This window comes from Scyliorhinus canicula, chromosome 5 (genome assembly GCF_902713615.1).
Source record: "Scyliorhinus canicula chromosome 5, sScyCan1.1, whole genome shotgun sequence".
Classification (NCBI taxonomy): domain Eukaryota; kingdom Metazoa; phylum Chordata; class Chondrichthyes; order Carcharhiniformes; family Scyliorhinidae; genus Scyliorhinus; species Scyliorhinus canicula.
In genome coordinates this window covers 157954979-157982408 of record NC_052150.1, presented here as the reverse complement: position 1 = coordinate 157982408, position 27430 = coordinate 157954979, and the positions used below count along the sequence as shown (strand labels likewise).

The 27430-nt window shown below is 48.6% G+C and overlaps 1 protein-coding gene across 3 annotated transcripts in view; it reads right to left on the bottom strand.

The window, feature by feature from the left end:
- The window catches only part of LOC119966356 (V-type proton ATPase 116 kDa subunit a1-like), a 228052-nt gene that overhangs the window by 21800 nt on the left and 178822 nt on the right, over nt 1-27430 (bottom strand). For all 3 annotated transcript variants that reach the window (XM_038797882.1, XM_038797883.1, XM_038797884.1), the window contains 4 exons: nt 18311-18527; nt 11548-11655; nt 8179-8280; nt 7668-7785 (listed from right to left, as the gene is read on the bottom strand). In XM_038797882.1, the coding sequence (XP_038653810.1) occupies nt 7668-7785; nt 8179-8280; nt 11548-11655; nt 18311-18527 (545 nt within the window). The remainder of the gene's footprint in view (nt 1-7667; nt 7786-8178; nt 8281-11547; nt 11656-18310; nt 18528-27430) is intronic.

The following is a 27430-nucleotide window of genomic DNA, read 5'->3' as shown; positions in this document are numbered from 1 at the left end:
CTGTATTTAATTACCCGTCTTCCATTCTTAGTTATGCCTTTTAAGTAATAGAAGTTACGTCAGTAACTTTCCAATCCTCAGGAATATTCATTGAGTTTAGTGAATTTACAAAAACTAAGGTGAAATCTTCCCTTGTTTCCGTCTCCAGCTTCTTTGAGGTTTGTAGATGAAAGATGTCTGGACGAGGTACTTAATTTTTAAGCACCAAACCTTTTGGCAACTATTTTGATCATCATTTTCATTGTGTTAAGCTCCCACAGTATTGAAAATTTGGCAGCTGACTGGCAATTCCTGCCTGTGTCCATAGTAAGAGCTGGGGGGGGTAATCTTGAGTTCAAATCAGAGGAAAGAAATATAATGTTAATTAAAGGCCTTTTAATTAACCTTAAGGCAACCAGGATTGCCTCCTTTGGTCCCATAGAATGATAATTTTCTGGCTTTCCTTCACTTTCAGAAATTCTCAATTTGTTGACTCATTTCATTTTCCTTTAGTGGTTCTCTAATGTGGGAGAATATAAGTGGTTGAGCTGTGGTAAAAGGTCACAAAATGGCAGTCATATTAGATTTTATAGATTAGATTTAGATTTACTGTCATGTGTACCGAGATACAGTGAAAAGTATTGTTCTGCGTACAGTCCAGGCAGAGCCTTCCATACATGAAAAACATAGGAAATACAGCTACATATTTATAAATTGGTATTTTTAAAAATTCATTTACGGGATGTGGGTGTCGTTGGTTAGGCTAGCATTTATTTCCCATCCCATTCCCTAGCTGCTCTTCAGAAGGTATTGGTGAGCTGCCTTCTTCAACCACTGCAGTCCTTGAGGTGTAGGTACACCCACAGTGCTGTTAGGGAGGGAATTCCAGGATTTTGTCCCAGCGACAGTGAAGGAACGGTGATATATTTCCAAGTCAAGATGGTGAGTGACTTGGAGGGGAACCTCCAGGTGGTGGTGATCCCACGTACCTGCTGCTCTTCTTGCCCTTCGAGATGGTACTGGTCGTGGGTTTGGAAGATGCTGTTGATGGAAGCTCGGTGAGTTCCTGAAGTGCATCTTGTAGATGGTACATGCTGCTGCTACTGTGCATTGGTGATGGAGGGATTGAATGTTTGTGGAATTGTGGAAGGGAGAGCAATCAAGCGGGTTGCTTTGTCCTGGATGGTGCCAAGTTTCTCGAGTGTTGTTGGAGCTGCACTCATTCAGGTAAGTGGAGAGTATTCCATTACACTCCTGACCTGTGCCATGTAGATGGCAGATAGGCTTTGGAGAGTCAGGAGATGAGTTACTCGCCGCACGATTCCTACTCGTTGAGTAGAGCATGTAAAGCAGCAGCATGTTTGCAGCTAATTCTAAAATACCTCTGTCAAGGAAACCTCTTCTCCTGGGGTGATTCCCTACTCTGAGTCCTGACTGATCACCCAGGCCAAGTGACCCTTACCCTGCTGTGTGGCCTGAAAGGGACAAACACCACAATTATCCCCCTTTACCTCCTTTATACAATCTTCAATAACTAATTTACTCAGTCCTAAATTCTAACGAAGGATATTAGTCATGATTTAGACAATTATAAATCAAGATTTTGAGGGGGGTTTCCTGTCTTGTCAAGTGGCACAATTCAGCAAACTGGGATGCTTATCCAGGATCGACATCAACTGCAATAATAGGTACCTCTTCTGGTTCATGCTGTTCATCACTAATTGTTGCCAAGGAGATGCCAGTTATGTCTATAACAGGTGAGATACCCTCGATTACGACACGGGAGAGAGGATTGGTAATTCAAAGGCTTTAATCATCAGAGAACTGGACAGCTGCCGAGAAGTGTGCTCACAGCCTGCTGCCCAGTGAGCATCATCTTATATACCATTTCCTGGGGGCGGAGCCAGAGGCGGAGTCCCCCAGAATTGCAAACCCGGTCTTAAAGGGCCAATGTATTAAAGGCAAGGTACAGCTACAGCAGTTACCGATACCATTCATCACAACAGGTTAATCAGACACTTCAGATTTACGGATTTGGAAACACTTCTTGATGGCAACACTGACTGCTGGATCGTCTCTCTACTCCTCAATTGGTCCATGTGTTTATGAATGACCTGTCCCTTGACGTCCACTTGATATGAAAGGCACCTGGTCTTAGAGACAATAATTCTGAGGACCTAACTTGATCCACTACCAAATTTTCTCACACATAAGCTTCATTTACCATAAATGTCCATGCTGTATTTAACTGTGGCTTCCTTTCCGATTACCGTGGCTGGCCTCAATCCTCCCTGGCAAATTCGAAAACACAAGGCTCAACCTCGTTCTGCTCATCTCATCCAGGAAAATGGAGAATATCCCCATTACGCTCCTGGTTTGCAGTGAGTCAGAACAGTGTTCTTTCACACCCTGAGTTTAGGTTTAGCCAGCATTGAATATATGATGACTTTGATAATTTTTTTGGTGAATTCCTAGCATACCTTTGGGATGAATCTGCCAAAATTACCATAAACTTCGGTGGGACCAGATCTGTGCCGGTGTTTCTAGTATGGCTCCTTATTTTTTTTAATAGATTTTGAATCAGTAAGGAAATCAAGGATTATTGCGATAAGGTGGGGAAAGTGGAGTTGAGGATTATCATATCAGAACAGTCTTGATCCAATTGAATGGCGGGGCAGACCCGATGGGCTGAATGGCCTGTTTCTACTCCTATGTCTTATGATCTTATGGACTTGTGGGGCTAGAAAATTTGTTTCCTCTACAGGAGGGTTTCCTGACACAATATGTTGACAGGCCAACAAGAGGCGAGGCCACATTGGATTTGGTTTTGGGTAATGAACCAGGCCAGGTGTTAGATCTGGAGGTAGGTGAGCACTTTGGAAACAGTGACCACAATTCGGTGACCTTTACGTTAGTGATGGAAAGGGATAAGTATACCCCGCAGGGCAAGAGTTATAGCTGGGGGAAGGGCAATTATGATGCCATTAGACATGACTTAGGATGTGTAGGCTGGAGAAGTAGGCTGCAAGGGTTGGGCACACTGGATATGTGGAGCTTGTTCAAGGAACAGCTATTGCATGTTCTTGATAAGTACGTACCAGTCAGGCAGGGAGGAAGGGGTCGAGCGAGGGAACCGTGGTTTACCAAAGAAGTGAAATCTCTTGTTAAGAGGAAGAAGGAGGCCTATGTGAAGATGAGGCGTGAAGTTTCAGTTGGGGCGCTTGATAGTTACAAGGAAGCGAGGAAGGATCTAAAGAGAGAGCTAAGACGAGCAAGGAGGGGACATGAGAAGTCTTTGGCAGGTAGGATCAAGGAAAACCCAAAAGCTTTCTATAGGTATGTCAGGAATAAAAGAATGACTAGGGTAAGAGTAGGGCCAGTCAAGGACAGTGGTGGGAAGTTGTGTGTGGAGGCTGAGGAGATAAGCGAGATACTAAATGAATACTTTTCGTCAGTATTCACTCAGGAAAAAGATAATATTGTGGAGGAGAATGCTGAGACCCAGTCTATTAGAATAGATGGCATTGAGGTGCGTAGGGAAGTGTTGGCAATTCTGGACAAGGTGAAAATAGATAAGTCCCTGGGGCCTGATGGGATTTATCCTAGGATTCTCTGGGAAGCCAGGGAAGAGATTGCTGAGCCTTTGGCTTTGATTTTTAGGTCATCATTGTCTACAGGAATAGTGCCAGAGGACTGGAGGATAGCAAATGTGGTCCCTTTGTTCAAGAAGGGGAGTAGAGATAACCCTGGTAACTATAGGCCGGTGAGCCTAACGTCTGTGGTGGGTAAAGTCTTGGAGAGGATTATAAAATATACGATTTATAATCATCGAGATAGGAATAATATGATTAGGGATAGTCAGCATGGTTTTGTGAAGGGTAGGTCATGCCTCACAAACCTTATCGAGTTCTTTGAGAAGGTGACTGAACAGGTAGACGAGGGTAGAGCAGTTGATGTGGTGTATATGGATTTCAGTAAAGCGTTTGATAAGGTTCCCCATGGTCGGCTATTGCAGAAAATACGGAGGTTGGGGATTGAGGGTGATTTAGAGATGTGGATCAGAAATTGGCTAGTTGAAAGAAGACAGAGAGTGGTAGTTGATGGGAAATGTTCAGAATGGAGTTCAGTTACGAGTGGCGTACCACAAGGATCTGTTCTGGGGCCGTTGCTGTTTGTCATTTTTATAAATGACCTAGAGGAGGGTGCAGAACGATGGGTGAGTAAATTTGCAGACGACACTAAAGTCGGTGGAGTTGTAGACAGTGCGGAAGGATGTTGCAGGTTACAGAGGGACATAGATAAGCTGCAGAGCTGGGCTGAGAGGTGGCAAATGGAGTTTAATGTGGAGAAGTGTGAGGTGATTCACTTTGGAAAGAATAACAGGAATGCGGAATATTTGGCTAATGGTAAAATTCTTGGTAGTGTGGATGAGCAGAGGGATCTCGGTGTCCATGTACATAGATCCCTGAAAGTTGCCACCCAGGTTGATAGGGTTGTGAAGAAGGCCTATGGTGTGTTGGCCTTTATTGGTAGAGGGATTGAGTTCCGGAGCCATGAGGTCATGTTGCAGTTGTACAAAACTCTAGTACGGCCGCATTTGGAGTATTGCGTACAGTTCTGGTCGCCTCATTATAGGAAGGACGTGGAAGCTTTGGAATGGGTGCAGAGGAGATTTACCAGGATGTTGCCTGGTATGGAGGGAAAATCTTATGAGGAAAGGCTGATGGACTTGAGGTTGTTTTCGTTAGAGAGAAGAAGGTTAAGAGGTGACTTCATTGAGGCATACAAAATGATCAGAGGGTTAGATAGGGTGGACAGCGAGAGCCTTCTCCCGCGGATGGAGGTGGCTAGCACGAGGGGACATAGCCTTAAATTGAGGGGTAATAGATATAGGACAGAGGTCAGAGGTGGGTTTTTTACGCAAAGAGTGGTGAGGCCGTGGAATGCCTTACCTGCAACAGTAGTGAACTCGCCAACATTGAGGGCATTTAAAAGTTTATTGGATAAGCATATGGATGATAGGGGGAAATTGTAGGTTAGATAGCCTTTAGTTTTTTTCCATGTCGGTGCAACATCGAGGGCGAAGGGCCTGTACTGCGCTGTATCGTTCTATGTTCTATGTAATGTCACAGCTGTAAGGTTGGTAAATTCCATCCTTACAATGGAATTTACAGTTTTCAGACCTTCCTTCGCACTTAATTGGTGGGCAGTGACCTGTTTGGGGCCTTGGCTTTAATTTCAGCCCAGGCACCAAAATCCTTTTGGTGGGGAAGGCCAAAATAGTCATTTTTAAAAACTCTGCAATTCAGTGAAAGGAAATTATTATTTGGAAGGAAGCCTGACGCATCCTGAGCCAGCTGATGACCATTGGTGTTTCCAAGATAATAATTATCTTGGAAACGCCAAGATCTTCAGCTGAGGTAGAACACAGATGTTTCCTCACTTTATTGATGGCCAATTTCTCCTGTCTCCATTCACTCTTCACTCAGACATCAGGAGGGTATGCGCTGCGGCTGCATATTGGCACTTATACCTGGAAGTGACCTCCGGTGGTTGTTCAGAACTTCCCTTAATTTAGTTTATTTCTATCAGTTTTTGTTTGTGCAGGTCCACAGTACAAATTAGCATTTTATGCAGAAGGCTGCAAGGATAATATTGGCAACAAAACACTACCAGTGCAGTAGGGAGTTGTCTTCTGAATTTGGAACTTCACTGAGTACTGAGCATTTGGCAGCAAGTTTATTTTTCTTTTCATGCCTGGTGAGAATTTATGTAAATAAGCTCCAATGGAGCTTATTGTTGCCCACTTCCCATTTCTTGTATCTCATTCTTATGAATAATGCAGATAATTGTTTATACTGTTGTATTTTTCATCATTTTGCATTCAAAACTTGCTCTGTTAGTGTTGACTTCAGTTATGCTCTCTCCCCGCAATTGGGAACAATGTACGAGTGGTAACTTTCTGATTTTGTTCTCTTTCATAGAATTTACAGTGCAGAAGGAGGCCATTCGGCCCATCGAGTCTGCACCGGCTCTCGGAACGAGCACCCTACCCAAGGTCAACATCTCCACCCTATCCCCATTACCCAGTAACCCCACCCAACACTGAGGACAATTTTGGACACTAAGGGCAATTTATCATGGCCAATCCACCTAACCTGCACATCTTTGGACTGTGGGAGGAAACCGGAGCACCCGGAGGAAACCCACGCACACACGTGGAGGATGTGCAGACTCCGCACAGACAGTGACCCAAGCCGGAATCGAACCTGGGACCCTGGAGCTGTGAAGCATTTGTGCTAACCACTATGCTACCGTGCTGCCCTTAACTCAGATTAGCTTGCTGCTGGTACTGGATCTCGTTATAATGCTCCGCTTCCCAGCCCTGACATCCGTCTGAGCATCAGAACCACACAGATTCCCAACAATTGGCAGTTAAGATGCTAACACCTCAGGTCAAGGAGTTCTTCTAGGAAGAGGTATTTTAGAATAAACATGCTGCTGATCTACATGACTAATAAATCCCTTTTTGTTCACAAATCTGGAGTAGAGTTTTCCAAAAACTTGCAGAGTGCTGGATCAAAAGAGAAAGGCAGTGTGAAACTCGCTGGTTTCACAGCTGCATTTCCTGGCCAGAGCAAACAGTGGTTAGCTCTGCTGCCTCATGGCACCGAGGACCCGGGTTCGATCCCGGCCCCGGGTCACTGTCAGTGTGGGGATTGCACATTCTTCCATGTCTGTGTGTGTCTCACCCCCACAAGAGGTGGATTGGCCAGGCTAAGTTGCCCGTTGATTGGAAAAAAAAACAATACTTGGTGCAATTTCAAAGTGCTGGCGAAGATGACACAGCCAGTTGAGAGGGAGGGGGGAGATAAACTTGCCAGCAACGCATGGGATTCAGAGATGGGGTCACCATATCGAGGGTACCCCAATCTCAACGTTAAGTGAAAGGACCCCCCCCCCATCCCGGCAGACATGGAGAACACCCCAACCCTCTAACAGAACACGAGGCCCATCTGCCTCCACCACTCAATGCTGGGGTCACCCTCCCCCACACCATGCATGCATCAAGATGACCTGAACATCCCATCCTCACCGACGTCGGGGAATTCCCCCATTCGAAGTGCCCGCCCTCTCCCTCCCCACTGCCATGCAGGCACAATGCTTCCCTCTCCATCATCGCTTCCATCCCAATAGGATTTTCTGGAGGCTGGGCCCTTGTTCCTGGAAGTGTCTATCTGACGGCGTCCTGGCACAGTCATGTCCTTCACCACCCCGGGGCTGTACTCACCTCTGAGTCCAAAGCGTGGTCATCATGACTGCCTTCCGTTATTGGAAACCAGAAATGATTCCTGCTGCTGTTCAGTCACGCCGACGGGGTGGGGGTGGTTGTAGTGGTGGGGGGGGGGGGGGGGGGGGGGGGTACAGACAGACATCTGGTGTCTCCGGAAGAAACGGTGATAAGCCATTTATGAATATTAAAATGAATTCAAATTTATATTAGTAAGGTCTCAAATTGAGATCTCACCACTTCAAATCCCGTTATGGCCTTCCCGCGAGAGTTAACAGCTATATGGGATTTGCGACCATGTGAACGGACCCGCAAAATCGAGGCTGAAACCTTTGAAAGTACACCATTACACAGTGACACTACTAGGTAATGGGAAACTTATGCTATCAACACTCACCAGCATGAGCCAAGCTTAAGGCCCATAAGCGAAGGTACGAGGCAGTGTTTGACACACAGCCCAGGCAGTACTCAATAGTGTGGATAGCCTGTTGTACAAAGGTGTCACCAAAGCTGAACTGTTGAGTTAAATGTAACAAATATGCATTCATATCACAACATGAACAATGCAGATCACACTTTAAAACAGTACATTAATATGGAATACTTGTAGAATTTTAGAACTTTACTGTTACATGTGAGTGACCTTTTTGGAAGTTAATGATGTGGTTGCACATTGGGAAATCTAAAATTTAGAATAATGTACTATGTTGCATAGTGGTCTCAGATGTAGAAAAGATTATTTAGAAAGTGAGCTTACTGTGGAAAAAGTGTTACTGCATGATTGACTAAAGTCCAAGCTTTGCACAGAAAAATCTATACTGTGAATATCCAATAATGCTGAGTAAATGCTCAGAAGCTTACCATTGATCTGTATCACCATCTTACCTTACTCTTCCATGAGAATTTACCTTTTCTTCCTCCCAGTGGCTCTTTTCTCTTCCCCCATTAATTTCTGTCTCAGCATGTTCATGTTGGAGGATAGAAACTTCGGAGCTGTCACACATGAGTTCCTTGGTAGGAGAACCATTCAAATTCTCAAAATTGATTAACAATTTGCAAATCTACTCATAAGGCTGCATTAGGATCAAATAATGTAATAACATGAGTAAATCAAAATGAATCAATAAAAGAAGATTACTTTATTGTATCAATGAATTTTGTTCAGAAATTGCTTGGGGATCCCTTAATTGCACAGGGGGATGTTTGTGGGTTCCAATCTCCAAGACAACTATGATCAATCAGAAATGGTGGGTGGTGCAATGGGAAGGTGCTTGACTGAGGGGGTGGGTTCCAATTACCTCAGCAATACTGAGGTGGGACAGTCATGGGGCATAAAACAGAAAATGCTGCTAAATCTCAGCAGGTCCAGCTGCATTTGTGGAGAGAGAAACAGAGGGCGAGATTCTCCCAATCGGCGGCAGAGTGTCCACGCTGTTGGAAACGCCATTGCGTTTCACAACGGCGCGAAAGGGCTGCGGGGGAGTACCGATTCTGGCCCCTACAGGGGCCCGCACAGCGGTTCACGCCGCTCCAGCCTCCTATTCCGGCGTGAACTGTGCGCGCGCCAACCCGCGCATGCACGGTGGCCTCCCTCAACGTGTCGGCCCCAACGCAACATGGCGCAGGAGTTCAGGGGCCGGCGCGTAAGAAAATAGGCCAGGGGAGTGAGAGGCCAGCCCGTCGATCGGTGGGCCCCGATCGTGGGCCAGACCCCATCGGAGGCACTCCCGGGTTCGGAGCCCCCCTCCCCCCACCACAGGCCGCCCCCCCCCCACGATATTGGGCGTAGAGTTCCCGCCGGCTGCAACCAGGTGTGGCCGGCGCCGGCGGGACTCTGCCTTTTTAGAGCGGCCGCGAGAATCGGCAACCCGGCTGCGTAGAGCGGCCCGCGACCGCGCCGCGCCAAATGCGCCGGCGCCAATGACGCCAATTCTCCGCCCCGATGAGAATCGTGTGCCGGCGTCGGGGCGGTGTGGCGTGGTTGCGGGGATTCTCCGGCCTGGCGCGGGCTGTGAGAATCCTGCCCAGAGTTAACATTTCGAGTTAATTGACTTGTCTTTGGAATACATTCTGAAAAGTTTGAAGATGAACCAAATGAACTTGAAATGTTAACTCTGTTTTTCTCTCCACAGATGCTGCCAGACCTGCTGAGATTTACCTGCAGATTCTGTTTTTATCCACGGTAGTTTGCTTTTATTTTAGGGCCACAGGGCACTCCTGACTCCGAAATTCTACTGTTCATTGGAGAGGGCTGGGTTGGGAGTTTGTGACTACTACATTTTGGATCATTGCAGGGTATAGTTAAGTGTGCGTTGAGAAGTTCCTTCCATGGATAAGTGCTCATTGTGGAAGGATGGCCAAGGACTGGTAGTAGAGGGGTGGAGCTGGGATGGGGACACAATGACCCTATCCATTGTAGATTTGTGGTGTGATTCTAGAAGTTTTGCTGAGGGCCAGTTCAGTTTCTTGCTCTTCGGGTTTTGAATTATGGTCAAGTATAGAACATAGAATTTACAGTGCAGAAGGAGGCCATTCGGCTCATCGAGTCTGCACTTGTCCTTGCAAAGAGCACCCTACCCAAGCCCACACCTCCATCCTATCCCTATAACCCAGTAACCCCACCTTACCTTTTTTGGACACTAAGGGCAAGTATGGGCTATGGTGGGGGATGAATGTGCAGAAGACATAACTGCTAATTTGTTCTTTTCATTAATTGCAGAACATTTCAGTTATTCAATACTGAGATCCAAGATTTATTTTTGGCCTTTTCTTATTGCTCACCAGTGACATTTTTAAAGTTACTTTTCTGTTTGGTGACGTTGCAAGTGTAAGTAAACAGTTAATTCTCAATTGTAAGCTTTTGCTTGTTAAATAAGTTTCTGAAGGACAGATTACATTAAAAGGAATTCCAGGCTTTAACTGATAGCAAATTACAACAAATATCACAGAACAAGCAGTGACTATTAAGGTTGAGCAGATTCCAGCAGAGGCAAAAACAGATTTCCTTGGTTAAATGTGATAGCTGTACAATTGAGATCGTTGACAGGTTAATGATACTATCCATTTGAAATTAGGATGACCAACTCCTCCAATAATGTTGCTGAGGAATTTTGTCAAGTGAAAGCCAAAATATTGAGCCCTTGGAACTGTCTCTAGTTGAATGACTTGATTGTCAGCACAGAAAGGTGAATGCATGTGGAGTTATTTTTGTTCAAACTGAAGACTCGTTACTTCGATTAGGTTATATTTTGAAACATGCAGTTTCCCAGGGTGAAGGAAAGGCATAAAATGAGAGGTGTTAGAATGGATAATTCTGAATTCAACCAGGCTTGGCTAACCTTTAAACTCCAGGCTCGAGACTTGTGACATGGTAAATTCTCCAGCACTTTGTACCGCAAGCTAACCATTTCTATGCACAGTACAACCATATTAACAAATATTGTGTAGGTGTAATAATAACTAATTATTGAATGCTTTTTTCCAATGAATGCCAATAAATACCTTTGAACCCTATTATCTTGTTGAATAACATAAATTTATAAGTAGGAACACCTGTTCCCCAACAAAGTTACAAATGAATTTGGCTCTTAAGACACCTACAATTGCTGTGATTAAGAAAAGTCCTGACAGTGCAGAAGGCCATTCGGCCCATCGAGTAGGCAGCATCCCTCCAATAGAGCACTCTACCTAGGCCCATTCCCCCGCCATTTCTCTGTAGCTCCACCCATTGATAGTGGCCAATCCACCTAACCCGCACATTCTGATTTCACATCTTCCATCTATCAATGCTATATAGGAGCTGGCAATCAGACAATCAGGAAACCTGAGGAACTGCCTATTTGAAGCATTTAGATCTTGTGGCTTTAAAAGGACAGGCTAATCGGACACAGTTGCTTACATTTTGTTGTGCCAGCTTATAAAAACCATGGATGATTCATCCAGCTTGGCCCGCCATTCAATCAGATCATGGCTGATCGCTTCCTGGTCTCAAATTCACCTCCCTGCCTGTTCCCTATACCCCTTTAACCCCTTTCTTATTAGAAATATATCTATCTCTTTCTTTGAAACCATTTAATGATTCAGACTCCACTGCACTATGGAGCAGCAAGTTCCACAAATTCACCACCCTCTGCGAGAAATGGTTCCTCCTCATCTCAGTGTTTATGAAGATCAGACAGAGGAAGATCATTTCAATTTATTAAGTATTCATCTGCTAATATTAACAAATGTAACTTCAAAGCTCAAAATGGTGACCAAGTCCTTGTCCACGTTCTTACCTCAAGCTTTGTTCTTTGTTGGTCACTGTACAGCAGGTAGGGCTTAATAAGGAGCATCCATGGAACTGCGAGCAGAGCAATGAGTACCAGAAATATTTGGACACTCCTCTGGCAGGGAGAAAATTTATTTTTAGAAAGCTTCTAGGATGCACAAAAGAGGTTATCACAGAAACATAAGAAAATCAATAGATACATACATTTTAATTTTGCTAATAATGGCTACAGAACTTCATGTGACCCCTGTTTTAAGCAAGGCAGATTTTTAAAAATTAATTGGAACATAGGAATTAGGAGCAGAAGTAGGCAATTCGACCATATGAAGGAGATAATGTCTGATCTCTTCCTGGTTGCAAATTCACCTTCCTGCCTGTTCCCCATAACTCTTCAACCTGTTTATTATCAGAAATATATCTATCTCCTTCTTGAAACCATTTAATGATTCAGACTCCACCACATTATGGACCAGCGAGGGGCAGCATGGTGGCGCAGTGGTTAGCACTGGGATTACGGCGCTGAGGACTTGGGTTCAAATCCTGGCCCTGGGTCACTCTCCCGTTTGGAGTTTGCACATTCTCCCGTGTCTGCGTGGGTTTCACCCCCACGGCCCAAAGATGTGCAGGTTAGGAGGATTGGCCACGCTAAATTGCCCCTTCATTGGAAAAGAAAATAATTGGGTACTCTAAATTTAAAAATAATAATTATGGGCCAGCGAGTTCCACAAATTTACCACCCTCTGCGTGAAGTAGTTCCTCCCCATCTCAGTGTGAAATCTACCGTCTCTCAACCTATATCTGTGACCCCTCGTTCTAGGGATGTAGGCATCACTGGCCAGCATTTATTGCCCATCCCTAACTGCCCTTAAACTGAATGACTTGTTAGGCCATTTCAGAGGGCATTTAAAAGTCAACTACATTACTGTGGATGTGGAGTCACATGTAGGCCAGACCAGGTAAGGGCAGCAGATAGTGAACTCAATGGGCTTTTATGAGAATTGACAATGGTTTCATGGTGATCATTATTCAAATTTTACTATTTGCTGTGGTGGGATTCGAACCTGGATCCCAGAGCTTTACCTTGGGTCTCTGGATTAACATTACACCATCGCCTACACTTGTCTGTGTTGTGGAATAACTGTGGAGCTGTTAGACACCATTGTGTGCAAACCAGTTTTCTTACTAATCACACCCTTTCTTATTGGATTATTCAGAAGTTGATGCAACCCTAGGTGGCACTGTATCAGGGTTCATCATTTTTTCTCTGGCCTCATGGCTCTATTTCCTCCCCATGCATCAAATCTAATTCTATTCACTTTTTATTTCTTTGATTCCATATTCCAAACTCATTACAACTATCATCTAGAAGAACAAGGAGGGCAGGCACATGAAGTTTCCCCTCCATGCTGGCTTGGAAATATATTACTGTTACTTCATCAGCATTGGGATAACATCTTGGAACTCCTTATCTAATAGCATTGTCAGCACCTACACCACACAGGCTGCAAGCAGTTCAAGTAGGCAGCTCGACTTCATCCTCTCGAGGGCATTAGGGATGGGCAATAAACACTTTGCTTTTCCAGCAACACCCACATCCTGCGCCATGAACTAATAATAAAATTCTTTAATAATCATCCTCAAAGCGGGGGTAGGGGGTAGCAGGAGTCAGGGAATTTTCTGGCATCTCCTGAGAAAGTCCCTGGAAAGACATGATTTTCATTGCGTGAGTGCGGGCTGCAGCTTTTGACCTGGTCAGTCCTCAGGACAGGACCAGAATCCAAAGAGTGGGAAGGAATTGGGCATCAAACCAAATCCGAGGTTTTCTGCTATTGTTGTGTGGGGTGGTGGGGGAGGGGCATTCCCAGGAGACCTGCCATGTTCGGAATTTGTGTGCTTTCATTGCAACCAAATGGGGCACATACAAGCACATTGCCACATTTGGGCATATGCAAGCACATTACCACATTTTTAAAAAACAGCAGCAGTCCTCAGCGCTACAGAACATAGTAGGGAAGAGCTCTGAGGAAGACCATGCATTGCATTGGTTGCATGCAGTTCAGTTGAATAACACGGCTCCGATTGACATTGTCTTAAGGATGGATGGTGGACTCCTTGAATTGGAAGTTGACACCAAGGCTTCGGTGATCATAGTGGGTGATCAGACGTTCCAATATCTTTGTGCAGAAGCGCAGTCTTTAAGCTTGAAGAGTACTACAGCCATGCTTTCAACATACACTTGGAGAATTTGAAGCTCCTTGGATAGCCAATATTCCAGTGGCCTACAGAGGGCAGGAGGCCAATCTGCCTTTGGCTGTCTTGGAAGGACATAGACCCAATCTGGAGGAGACAGGCTACAGAAGATTAGGTTCAACTGGCTGGAGATCTTCAAAGTATTTGACTGCGTCCTCCACTATGTCTTAAGGAGGTATGAAGATATCTTCCATAAAGAATTGGGATGGATTAAGGTTATAAATGCCAAGGTGTACGTCAATTTAATTTTGACACCCAAGTTCTTCAGAGCCAGCCCAGTGCCATACGCATTGCATCAGAAGGTTGAAGCAGAGCAAAAGAGATTTTAAGAACTGGCTATAATCAAGCTGGTTCAGTTTTCAGAGTGGGCAGTGCCGATAAGGATTTGTGGAGACTATAAACTGACAATAAATCAAGTTGTCCAGGTCAATCCGGTTCCCTGAACTGAAGACCTCTACACCAAGCTGGCAGTGGGAGGGGTGAGGCCACATATATTCAAATTTGGGCCTCGGTCACACCTACCTGCAACTAGAGTTGATGAGGAGTCTCAAAGGTTTGCTACGAAGGCCTCTTCCAGTATACCATACTCCTGTTCAACATCACTTCAGCCTGCACTATCTTTCAGGGCATGTTGGAAAATCTCCGGGGATTCCCAAGGTGATTGTTTACCTTGATGACATCATGCTAGTCACCAGCACTACACCAGAAGAACACATGACCAGCCTAGAGGTGGTATTAAAGTGACTTTGTGATGCAGGGGTCCCTCTTAAATGTAAAAATGTGTTTTTCAGGCTTCAGAAATGGCAGACCTAGGATTCGCATTGATGCAACAGGATTGCAGTCCATTTGAAGAAAAGGTCAAGCCATTCGAGATTTCCCTGCTCCCTAAAATATCACAGTACGAAGTCTTACAACACCAGGTTAAAGTCCAACAGGTTTGATTCAAACACGAGCTTTCGGAGCGCAGCTCCTTCACCCGAGGAAGGAGCTGCGCTCCGAAAGCTCGTGTTTGAATCAAACCTGTTGGACTTTAACCTGGTGTTGTAAGACTTCTTACTGTGCTCACCCCAGTCCAACACCAGCATCTCCACATCATGCCTAAAATATCAGTGAGCTTACGTCCTTCCTTGGTATGGTCAATTACAATGGAAGGTTACTTCGAATCTAGCCACAGCATTGGCACCATTACACCAGCTATTAAGGAAGACTCAGCGGACGCAATGGAATGAGCTTCAAGAAGAAACCTTCCGAGCCGTGCAGCAAGTGTTCAGAATGCCCAATCGCCTTTGCCTCAAGGACTCTTTCCGGAGCAGACCGAAACTACACCCGGATTGAGAAGGAGGGTTTAGCGATTATATTTGGTGTGAAGAAATTCCACAAGTATAGACACGGTTGACTGTTCGACATAGTGACTGACCGCAAGGAATTACTGGGCCTGCTAAGGGAAGATAAGCCTCATAGCCTTGACAAGGGTGCAGAGTTGGGTGCTGCTGTTGGTGGCTTACAACTATGCTTTTCAGCACCGACCTGGGATGCAAATTGCTGGTGTGGATGCATTAAGTCGCCTGTCACTACCCAAGAGCATTTCACTGGTATCCCAGGAGATCAGTTATGGATGCCTGGTCAGATCCCAACACTGGCTAAGATACTGGACCAGAACCGCAATGTTTTTTTTCTAAATTTTGTAAGACTGCGGAAGATTGATTTGCTCCAGAAGTGATTGCATAAGAAATAGGGCTTGGTTATTTTTACAAACAAAACTTTATTGAAACAAAAGAAACAATATTTAAACTTTTAAACTTCGAACATAACAAGAACAGCTTACCTGTATCTCTTAACCCTAACTCATGATTTCCTCTTAAACAGCACGTAAAATGAACATAGTGCTCTCGACTCCACTTGGCAGGCAGGCAACAATGTTACTTACATTTACAGACTATATTCCTGTTGTTAGTGTAGCTCTTTCAGACCCCTATTCAAAAGCCTGTCTCTGTGGCAGCTTTTCATGACCTCTCCCGTTGGCTTTCCAAATCCTTATGCCCCCCCCCCCCCCCCCCCCACTGTTCGAACAGGATTATTTTCCCTCTTGAACTCCGCCCAGCCCCTCAAACAATGTTCTGTCCAGGCATGTCCAAGCTTGAACTCATCATCGCTCTCTGGGCTTTTTGATTGCCCATTCCTGTTTACTCAAAAGAACAGAGCTATTCTATGAATATGCAACTAACCTCCAGTTTCCGGACAAAAGAAGTCATCAGCTACTGGCTGATCAGATCAGTGTCTCGGAGGACAATGAATTTTGAGCGAATCACTCTGACTGAACAGGGGTATCTTGTTTATTCCCATTAAAAAGTTGAAGTCTGAATGGGACAATGTAGCTCAGGGCAGGTGTGAGCGTATATCTCTGACTCAGTGCAAGCAGTTGTGCCCTCAGTCTGTCAACCCCAAATTGCCAATTACATCTTCAGTTCCATTTCTGGATCCAATTTCTTAACATCTCCCTGTCATGACAGATCATTCTATCCCTAAACTTTCTAGACACCTTGCCAGTGTCCGCGGAACACATCCACAGCTGGACCCAAAGAGACCCTATTCTTTCAGAAAAACAAATGACACAGTCTGGCTGTCTGAACAGCTGAACTCCTACTTCACTCGTCAAGACGAGTTGACATATGAAGACGGTGTGATTCTCTGGGGATCACGGGTGGTCATCCCGCCTCAGGCTAGGGAGCCCCTCCTTCGAAAGTTACACAGTGCCCAACCAGAGCAGCCAAAGATGAAAATGTTGGAGTGCACTTACATCTGGTAGCCAGGCATAGACAAAGCCATTGAAGAACTAGTACAACAGTGCCATTCTTGCCAGGACATTGACTGTGTGGGCCCGATCCTGGGCAAAATATTTTTGGTGCTAGTGGAGGCCCACTCGAAGTGGTTATCAGTTCAAGTGATGGGGACTACTACCACGATGGCCACGATAGATGCTTTGCGCTGAGTGTTTGTTATTCACAGACTTCCCGAGTCAATTGTTTCGGACAATGACACCCCCTTCATCAGCGATGATTTCCAGTGTTTTGTGAAAGCAAATGGCATACGACAGATGAGGACAGCCCCTTACCATCCAACATCGAATGGTCTGGGTGAGAGGACCGTTCAATCTTTCAAGCAATTCTACAAAAAATAAATCTGATAAACCACTTTGCCAGAGGTTGGCTAATTTTTTGTTGTTGTACATCTCAACCCCTCATTCCACCATGGGGGTTACACCAGCTGAGCTGCTCAGGGGACATTGGTTGAGAACCTGATTGGATCCTGTATTTCCAAATTTGGTGGAGAGGGTGGAGACAACCCAGGCCTCCCAGAGAAGTCAATGGTCAAAGCAGAGAGAAGACAGGTCGATCCAGGTGGGAAACCTGGCTTTGGTCCAAAATTTCGCTGCCCGGTTTGCCTTGGTTAGAAGGATAGGTTGTGACCCAGTCTGGGTCGGTGTCTTATGTTGCCGATGTTAACAGGAAGACCGTCAAAAAACATGTCAACGACCTGAGGAGTCGACAGGTCTAGCGAGCATCGTGAATCCTGTGACTCAGTCCAGCCAAGGGGAGGCAGGGACTCCTGTTTCTGTTCCACCTACTGTGTCTGTCGAGGCCAGTGAGGTTAGGTCACCTGTTGTCGAAGTGGGCAGTCCTGAAGTGGCATCGCCCAAAAGAGTGCTGAGCCTGTAGCTGGGCTATGGCCAGGGGACACACGGAGGCCTCCGGACCGCGTGACTATTTGATGGACCCTCTAACCTTGGTTATCCCTGTTAACCATTTTAACTTTTGTACATAGTTTTGGGGAAGTGTGTTAAAGGATTAAAGAGAGGAGAGATGTGGTAGTGCGGCCCCTTTAAGTGGCAGGTTCCACAGACCATGTGATCAGCTCAGGGCCAATTGCATTGTAGTGTGCGAGCCCTGGCCAATGGGAAGTTTGCGCGAGGCCCTAGGAGCACGACACGGGGCAGTGTGGATTAGGGAGTTGATTAATAAAGACCTGTTGTACAGTGTTCTGTTCCTGTTATCTAACTACCTGTGCCTTTTATCCACAAACCCCTTGGGTTGGATTCTCCGCCGTCGGGATGCTCCGTTTTGCCGGCAGCCCGGGGGTTTCCCAACTGCATGGGTCTGCCCCACAATGTGAAACCACATTCACCAGCCGGCGAAACAGAGCAGCCCAACGGCGTGCTGAACCAGGACGGAGGCAGGACGGAGAATCCAGCCCCTTATGTTTGCTACTGGAAGACTCCAGTATATGTCTTGAGCCAATGCTCACACTGAACCCTCAGTAATGACATTGCTGAGAATTATTATTATGAATTCAGAAAGTCTGCTATTATTTCCAAACATTTACCAACCTCCTAAATTGTTAATAATATTAGTAAGAATGACTGTGGTTATTACAAGGTCTAAAAATGCTTTAAGCTCAGTAACAGCAATTATCCAAACAAACCGCAAACCAAATAGCCGCACTCGGATTGTGAAAGTGCCCACCTGCTTACAGTAGAAAGGTGTCACTGCTGGGCCACTGTAGTTGAACATTAACATGTTGATAAAGTGAACCAGGATGCTGGGTGCGATTTCGGACTCTGACACGGTGAAAATGCACCACTTGAAGATTATCAAGAAAACCAAGTAGCCAAACAGAGCAGTCAAGAAAATGACCTCTGGGATAAACTCCAGGAAAATGTTGTTAAGTTCTTTAAAGTAACTGAAAGCAAATGCACAAATTCTTATGTGAGCAAATTTGAATTAGCCAGAATAATCCATTTTATACAAAATCGCCATTATTCTGTTACTATGTGAAATGAATGTCTATGAAGTGGTATCTGTCATCACTGTTAATGTAGAGCTGTAAAAATCTATTTTAAAAATTGTATTTAAGAATTAATAAACAATAAAACACAATTCATTTCCAAACTAAAGGGCAGATTTTCAGTTTTATCACTTGGGCATTAAGCATTGCATAGACAGTGCAGAGGAGAAAATATGGTGGAAGATTGCAAATCCTTACAGAAGCTTCTGGATATTTCTCCCTTCCATGGTTTACAATGAAAGGAAAACTCATATCGCTCAGCTCCTTGCCATCAGATTTTCCTTTCTGTGTTTCACCCACAGGCGGCAGGGTCGCACAGTGGTTAGCACTCTTGCTTCACAGCACCAGTGTCCCAGGTACAATTCCCGGCTTGGATCACTGTCTGTGCGGAATCTTCATGTTTTCCACGTGTCGGCATAGCTTTCCTCCGGGCGCTCCGGTTTCCTTCCACAAGTCCGGAAAGACATGCTGTTAGGTAATTTGGACATTCAGAATTATCCCTCTGTGTACCTGAACAGGCGCTGGAATGTAGCAACTAGGGGCTTTTCACAGTAACTTCACTGCATGCTAATGTAAGCCTACTTGTGACAATAAAGGTTATTATTATGTTTTTTTAATGCCTGTGTGGCAAAGATGAAAACTATGAATGTCCTAATATTGGAACAGAGTTCTGAATTGTATCCCAATGCCGCAGGCTACAGTGGTGGCAATGGTGCTGTTATCATTTGTGCATTAGGCGGCCAGCCACATAAGCAGCACAAGGTGTGGGGGGTGGGGGGGGGGCATTCGACCTCAGGCCTGTGGTGAAACTGAACTGTGGTAGGTGCTGGGACCATTTTTAAAGGGCGACCTTCATTAATTGCTGCATCAACAGAGGACTTTATCCTGCTTCTGCCACTTTTGAATGGTCCTGTTCCTGCTGCCTAGAGTCATTAATGCCACAGAAGGAAGCTGTGCAAACACTGCCTCTTCGCAGAGCCATCCAGTCAGTCCTACCCCCCCGATTGGCCTCTGTAGCTTTGGAAGTTTATTTCCATCATGTGTCCATCCAATTGCCTTGCTGAATCATTGATTGTTTCCCCTTTCACCATCCTCCTGGGCAAAGAGTTCCAGGTCCTTACCACTTGCCTTGTTAAAAAGTTCTTTCTCACATTCCCGCTGCTTACACAAAGTCTTAAACCTGTGTCCCCCTAGACATTGTCGCATTAGCTACTGGGAAGAACTTTCCTCAACTACTTTATCTCAACCTTTCACAATCTTGTTCACGTCTATCAAATATCCCCTCAATTTAATATAAAAGCAAATTTCTGCAGATGCTGGAATCTGAAACAAAAACAGAAAATTCTGGAAAATCTCAGAAGGTTTACAGCATCTATGGCAAGAGAACAGAACTAACGCTTTGAGTCTGGATAACTCTTTGTCAGACCTCTGGGGCGGAATTCTCCGACCCCCCGCAGGGTCAGGGAATCGCCCGGGGCCGGTGTAAATCCCGTCCCCGCCGTGGCCGGAATTCTCCGCCACCCGAGATTCGGCGGGAGCGGGAATCACACCCCGCCGATCGGCATGCCCCCCGTGCCGATAGGCGTGCCCCCCGCGGCGATTCTCCGGCCCGCGATGGGCCGAAGTCCCGCCGTTGACAGGCCAATCCCGCCGACGTGGTTTAAACCACCTCTGGTGCCGGCGGGATTGGCGGGCCCTCGAGGTCCTGGGGGGGGCGCGGGGCGATCAGACCCCAGGGGGTGCCCCCACGGTGGCCTGGCCCGTGATCGGGGCCCACCGATCAGCGGGTGGGCCAGTGCCGTAGGGGCACTCTTTTTCTTCCGCCGCCGCCACGGACTCCACCATGGCGGAGGCGGAAGAGACCCCCCTACCGCGCATGCACCGGTGGTGATGTCAGCGGCCGCTGACGCACCGGCGCATGCGCGGACCGACAAAGGTCTTTCGGCCAGGCCCGACGCCGGGCGGCGTAGCACCAAAGGCCGTTGGCGCCAGTCAGTGCAGCGGAAACCACTCCGGCGCAGGCCTAGCCCCTAAAGGGGCGGAGAATTCCGCACCTTTGGGAGGCCCGACACCAGAGTGGTTGGCGCCACTCCGCTACGCCGGGACCCCCCGCCCCGCTGGGTAGGGGAGAATCCCGGCCCTGATATCCATATGTGTGCAGTCGATTGGGCCCTGCACCCGCATGGTCGATTAGACCCTGTACCCGCCTGGTCGATTGGGCCCTGTACCCGTTCCGTTGATTGGGCCCTGCACCCATGCAGTTGATCAGGCCCTGTACCTGTGCAGTCGATCGGGCCCTGTATCCGTGCGGTCCATCAGACTCTGTACATGTGCGGTCGATCGGGCCTGTACCCATAAGGTCGATCGGGCCCTGTACCCGTGAGGTCTATCATACCCTGTACCCGTGCGGTCGATCAGGCCCTGTACCTGTGCAGTCGATCATACCTTGCATCTTGTGGCATCCAGAATTCGCCCTGAAACAAGTCCCTTTCTCCCTTTGACTGCCTGAATCAGTGTGGTAGTACACACAGTCATTGACCCTCTTCAACCTGACAAACCCCTTGGTGGACTGCAGACTGAGCTCCCACATATATCTCCAGTGGAACCCTGATAAGTCCCAGAGGCGTAGAGATTGAAAGCCATGGTGATATTCAGCACCACTGGCATTGAATATGCACCAACCTCACCACTTGCTGTAGCATTGTACAGAGATCAATGACAGCCACTCCAAAGAGCCGTGGGCAAAATTCTCGGGAATTCGACCGAGTTTCACGACGGCCTCGGAGGCCGCTCCTCGCACCCTATTCACTCCCCCCACCCCCCCCCCCCCCCCCCCCCAGGGGGCTAGGAGCAGCGCTTTGTAAATCTCGGCCACCGGGCCTTGACGCTAGCGACGCGAGAATGACGCGACGGCAGCGCCTAAGTGACATCAGCCGCGCATGCGCGGTTGCCGTCTTCCCCTCCGCTGCCCCGCAAGACGTGGCGGCTTGATCTTGCGGGGCGGTGGAGGGGAAAGAGTGCATCGCTTGGAGACGCCGGCCCGACGATCGGTGGGCACCGATCGCGGGCCAGTCCCCTCCCGAGCACGGCCGTGGTGCGCCCATGTTCACGACGGCAGCGACCAGGTGTGGTTGCCGCCGTCGTGAACCGGTCAGGAACGTCAGGCCACTCGGCACATCCGGGCCGGAGAATCGGCAGTCGCCGTGAAAAATGGCGAGCGGCAATTAATCCGAGCGGGGGGTGGGAGAATCGGGGGGGGGGGGGGGGGGGGGGGGGGGGGAGGGGCGCCAGGGCGGTGTGTCGTGAGTCGCCCGGCCCTCCCGTGATTCTCCCACCCAGCGTGGGTAGCGGAGAATCGCGCCCACAGTCTTTGCTGACAATGCCTGTTGAAAATTTGGAGATAGTTCTGTCTCGAAGGTTACACTCTCTTGTGGTAAATGACTCTTCTGTGTGCACATGGCAGTTGGTGTGCCCCTCTGTACCTTTCTCCCCGTGCTCTAAATTATTGCTCCCATAGGCTGGTTGTGAGTTTGGTGATGTGCTCCTGCCAGAGCCTGGTCCTGCCGCCACATGGGCTGTCTCTTCTCCTCAACAGGGGCCGAGAGGCCTGGGTGAATGAGAGCCATGGCTGCCAGTGCCCCAAACATGTTTCTGCGTCCTCTCCTTGGGGTAAGTGCCACTAGCCCAATGTGACCCTGGCCACAGACCTCCACAGTTCTGGCACCTTCTCCTGCATTTTGCCAAAATCTGCCAGGTTACTTTGCACACTATCATCTTCCCACTTCCTTACCATCCACCGTTTTGGCGCCTTCACGTTTTGCCAGGTGGGACTGCAAAGACCCATGGTCTCCATGCACTACTGATGAAATCCAAATCAATCCAAATGGTCTCCAGATCCCTCGAGCCCCTGAAGCAACCCGTTACTCCCCTCCCAAGCACCAACTCGCTATGAGGGACAATAGTTATGTCCTTGTACAAGAAAACACAAAGAATGGCCCTGGCACTTTTGCTACCATACAAAAGCAAAATAATGTGCAAGTATTCTCAGAATTGGAGATAGAGCATTTGAGCTCATATGAAGCTTTGGATACATTATTAACTTTCATGGATAATAGTTACAAAAAGGATGACTTATCATGTCAGATTTTGACAAATTTAGGAAGCCGGAGGATACCTCCACAGAAGTGTATAAAATGGAATTTAGCAGACTAATGCTGGGCTGCAAAAATTTGGTGTTGCAGTTCCTCAACCCGTGCTGGCTTCCAAGTTATGAGACTGAGCTAAAGTTAGAAATATGGATAGGCTTCTGGTTTTGACGGAGGTTAATTTGCAGAAAGACTCCACACCCTGTTAGAACAAATGTCAGAGGCTCTAAAAAAGCTCTGGGAGCTTTTCACGGTAACTTCATTGCAGTTTTAATGTAAGCCTACTTGTGACAATAATGATGATTATTATTATTCTAAAGTTCCTGGGCAAACATTTCTTCCCGGCAGCATTCATGGCACAAGTGAGCCGAACGGTGATAAGACAGACGATGTTAATGGGGTGCGAGATGGTATGGAAACAGGACACAAGCGTCAATACGAGAGAAGTCTGATAACTAAAAATGAGGATGACTTCCGGTTACGAAAGTCTGCCGCTGACTGTTGTGAGAAGTGCAACAGGAAGAATGATAGCCGGAGAGAGCCCGTTGGGTGGGGCCGCGCCCATCACGGATGACGGAGGTGATGGCTGGGGGTCCGAAAGGCCGTTTCCAAGGCATTTTGAAAAGCATTAGATGGTGATGATGGCCTCGCTTAAGGCATGGGTGGGAGAGACCCTTGTCCGGTGAGAGAGGAATTGGTGAGAACTTCGACAATGGTACAGGAGCAAAGGGGAGAAAATGAAAGGGGTGGAGGAGGCCTTGTCATGGCATGGCGACCGTTTCACTTTAGTGGATAAGGCGATGCGGAGGGTTGTAGACATCAACAGAGGGCTGAGAGCCAAGGTGGAGGACCTGGTAAACCGGTTGCGAAGGCATAACCTGAGGATTGTGCGTGTGCCCAAAGGGGTGGTGGTGGCTCCGGAGCTGGGGAACAGGGTGTTTGAGGACTTTTATAGGGTGCTATATAAAACAGCCGCTGGAGGATGAGTTGTGGATGTTGAAGCGACTGGAATAGCCAGAGCTGTAAAAGACCAGGTTAGAGGAGCTATTAGCGTTGAAGGAAGTGAAGGCAGCATAGGGAAGATGCAGTCAGGTAAGGTGCCGGGGCCGGATGGGCAACATAGGGAAGGTGCAGTCAGGTAAGGTGCCGGGGCCGGATGGGCAACATAGGGAAGATGCAGTCAGGTAAGGTGCCGGGGTCGGATGGGCAACATAGGGAAGATGCAGTCAGGTAAGGCTGGGGGGCCGGATGGGCAGCATAGGGAAGATGCAGTCAGGTAAGGTGCCGGGACCGGATGGGCAGCATAGGGAAGATGCAGTCAGGTAAGGTGCCGGGGCCGGATGGGCAACATAGGGAAGATGCAGTCAGGTAAGGCTGGGGGGCCGAATGGGCAACATAGGGAAGATGCAGTCAGGTAAGATGCCAGGACCAGATGGGCAGCATAGGGAAGATGCAGTCAGGTAAGGTACCAGGACCAGATGGGCAGCATAGGGAAGATGCAGTCAGGTAAGGTGCCGGGGCCGGATGGGCAGCATAGGGAAGATGCAGTCAGGTAAGGCTGGGGGGCCGGATGGGCAACATAGGGAAGATGCAGTCAGGTAAGGCACCGGGACCGGAGGGGCAACATAGGGAAGATGCAGTCAGGTAAGGTGCCGGGGCCGGATGGGCAGCATAGGGAAGATGCAGTCAGGTAAGGTGCCGGGGCCGGATGGGCAGCATAGGGAAGATGCAGTCAGGTAAGGCTGGGGGGCCGGATGGGCAACATAGGGAAGATTCAGTCAGGTAAGGCACCGGGACCGGAGGGGCAACATAGGGAAGATGCAGTCAGGTAAGGTGCCGGGGCCGGATGGGCAGCGTAGGGAAGATGCACTCAGGTAAGGCGCGGGGGCCGGAATGGCAGCATAGGGAAGATGCAGTCAGGTAAGGCGCCTCGGGCCGAATGGGCAGCATAGGGAAGATGCAGTCAGGTAAGGCTGGGGGGCTGGATGGGCAGCATAGGGAAGATGCAGTCAGGTAAGGTGCCTCGGGCCGAATGGGCAGCATAGGGAAGATGCAGTCAGGTAAGGCTGGGGGGCCGGATGGGCAGCATAGGGAAGATGCAGTCAGGTAAGGTGCTTCGGGCCGGATGGGCAGCATAGGGAAGATGCAGTCAGGTAAGGCTGGGGGGCTGGATGGGCAGCATAGGGAAGATGCAGTCAGGTAAGGTGCCGGGGCCGATGGGCAGCATAGGGAAGATGCAGTCAGGTAAGGCTGGGGGGCTGGATGGGCAGCATAGGGATGATGCAGTCAGGTAAGGTGCCGGGACCGGATGGGCAGCATAGGGAAGATGCAGTCAGGTAAGGTGCCAGGACCGGATGGGCAGCATAGGGAAGATGCAGTCAGGTAAGGCTGGGGGGCCGGAGGGGCAGCATAGGTAAGATGCAGTCAGATAAGGCTGGGGGGCCGGATGGGCAACATAGGGAAGATGCAGTCAGGTAAGGTGCCAGGGCCGGATGGGCAGCGTACTGAAGATGCAGTCAGGTAAGGTGCCGGGGCCGGATGGGCAGCATAGGGAAGATGCAGTCAGGTAAGGCTGGGGGGCCGGATGGGCAACATAGGGAAGATGCAGTCAGGTAAGGCTGGGGGGACGGATGGGCAACATAGGGAAGATGCAGTCAGGTAAGGCGCCGGGACCAGATGGGCAGCATAGGGAAGATGCAGTCAGGTAAGGTGCCGGGGGCCGGATGGGCAGCATAGGGAAGATGCAGTCAGGTAAGGCGCCGGGACCGGATGGGCAGCATAGGGAAGATGCAGTCAGGTAAGGCGCCGGGACCGGAGGAGCAGCATAGGGAAGATGCAGTCAGGTAAGGTGCCGGGACCGGATGGGCAGCATAGGGAAGATGCAGTCAGGTAAGGCTGGGGGGCTGGATGGGCAGCATAGGGAAGATGCAGTCAGGTAAGGTGCCGGGTCCGGATGGGCAGCATAGGGAAGATGCAGTCAGGTAAGGTGCCGGGTCCGGATGGGCAGCATAGGGAAGATGCAGTCAGGTAAGGCGCCGGGACCGGAGGAGCAGCATAGGGAAGATGCAGTCAGGTAAGGTGCCGGGACCGGAGGAGCAGCGTACTGAAGATGCAGTCAGGTAAGGCTGGGGGGCTGGATGGGCAGCATAGGGAAGATGCAGTCAGGTAAGGTGCCGGGACCGGATGAGCAACATAGGGAAGATGCAGTCAGGTAAGGCTGGGGGGCCGGATGGGCAGCATAGGGATGATGCAGTCAGGTAAGGTGCCGGGTCCGGATGGGCAGCGTAGGGAAGATGCAGTCAGGTAAGGTGCCGGGACCGGATGGGCAGCATAGGGAAGATGCAGTCAGGTAAGGTGCCGGGTCTGGATGGGCAGCGTAGGGAAGATGCAGTCAGGTAAGGCTGGGTGGCCGGATGGGCAGCATAGGTAAGATGCAGTCAGGTAAGGTGCCGGGGCCGGATGGGCAGCATAGGGAAGATGCAGTCAGGTAAGGTGCCGGGTCCGGATGGGCAGCGTAGGGAAGATGCAGTCAGGTAAGGTGCCGGGGCCAGATGGGCAGCATAGGGAAGATGCAGTCAGGTAAGGCTGGGGGGCCGGATGGGCAGCATAGGGAAGATGCAGTCAGGTAAGGCTGGGGGGCCGGATGGGCAGCGTAGGGAAGATGCAGTCAGGTAAGGCGCCGGGGCCGGATGGGCAGCATAGGGAAGATGCAGTCAGGTAAGGTGCCGGGGCCGGATGGGCAACATAGGGAAGGTGCAGTCAGGTAAGGCTGGGGGGCCGGATGGGCAGCATAGGGAAGATGCAGTCAGGTAAGTTGCCGGGACCGGATGGGCAGCATAGGGATGATGCAGTCAGGTAAGGTGCCGGGGCCGGATTGGCAGCATAGGGAAGATGCAGTCAGGTAAGGTGCCAGGACCGGATGGACAACATAGGGAAGATGCAGTCAGGTAAGGTGCCAGGACCGGATGGACAACATAGGGAAGATGCAGTCAGGTAAGGCGCGGGGGCCAGATGGGTTCCTGGTGGAGTTTTATAAAAGGATAGGAAGGGCGGCACGGGGCACAGTGTTTAGCACAGCAGCCCATGGCACTGAGGACCCGGCACTGGATCACTGTCCGTGTGGAGGTTGCACATTCCCCACGTGTCTACGTGGGTTTCACCCCCACAACCCAAAGATGTGTAGGTTAGGTGGATTGGCCATGCTAAATTGCCGCTTATTTGGAAAAAAAATAATTGGGTGCTCTAAATTATTTTTAAAAATGAAAAAAAAAGAAAGGATGCGAATTTTAAATTGGACATTTAAGACAAAAAGTTTAAGGACAGATTGGCACCACTGATGGTGGAAATCTTTGAGGATGCAATGGCAAAGATGGGGGGGCGGGAGGTTACCTGAGACTGAGGCTGGCATCTATGTCATTGCTTCTGAAAATGTATAAGGATCCGGTGGAGTGTGGGTCAGTTAAGTCATTTCTCTACTGAACGTGGATGCCAAGATGTTGGTGAAGGTGCTGGCAGTGAGGCGGGAGGGGTGTCTTCCGAAGGTGGTGGGGGAGGATCAGACGGAGTTCGTCAAGAGAGGCAGCTGTCGTCGAACATGCGACAGCTGCAGTATGTGGTGCTTTCTCCAGCAGAGGGTTAGAGATGGTGGTGGCA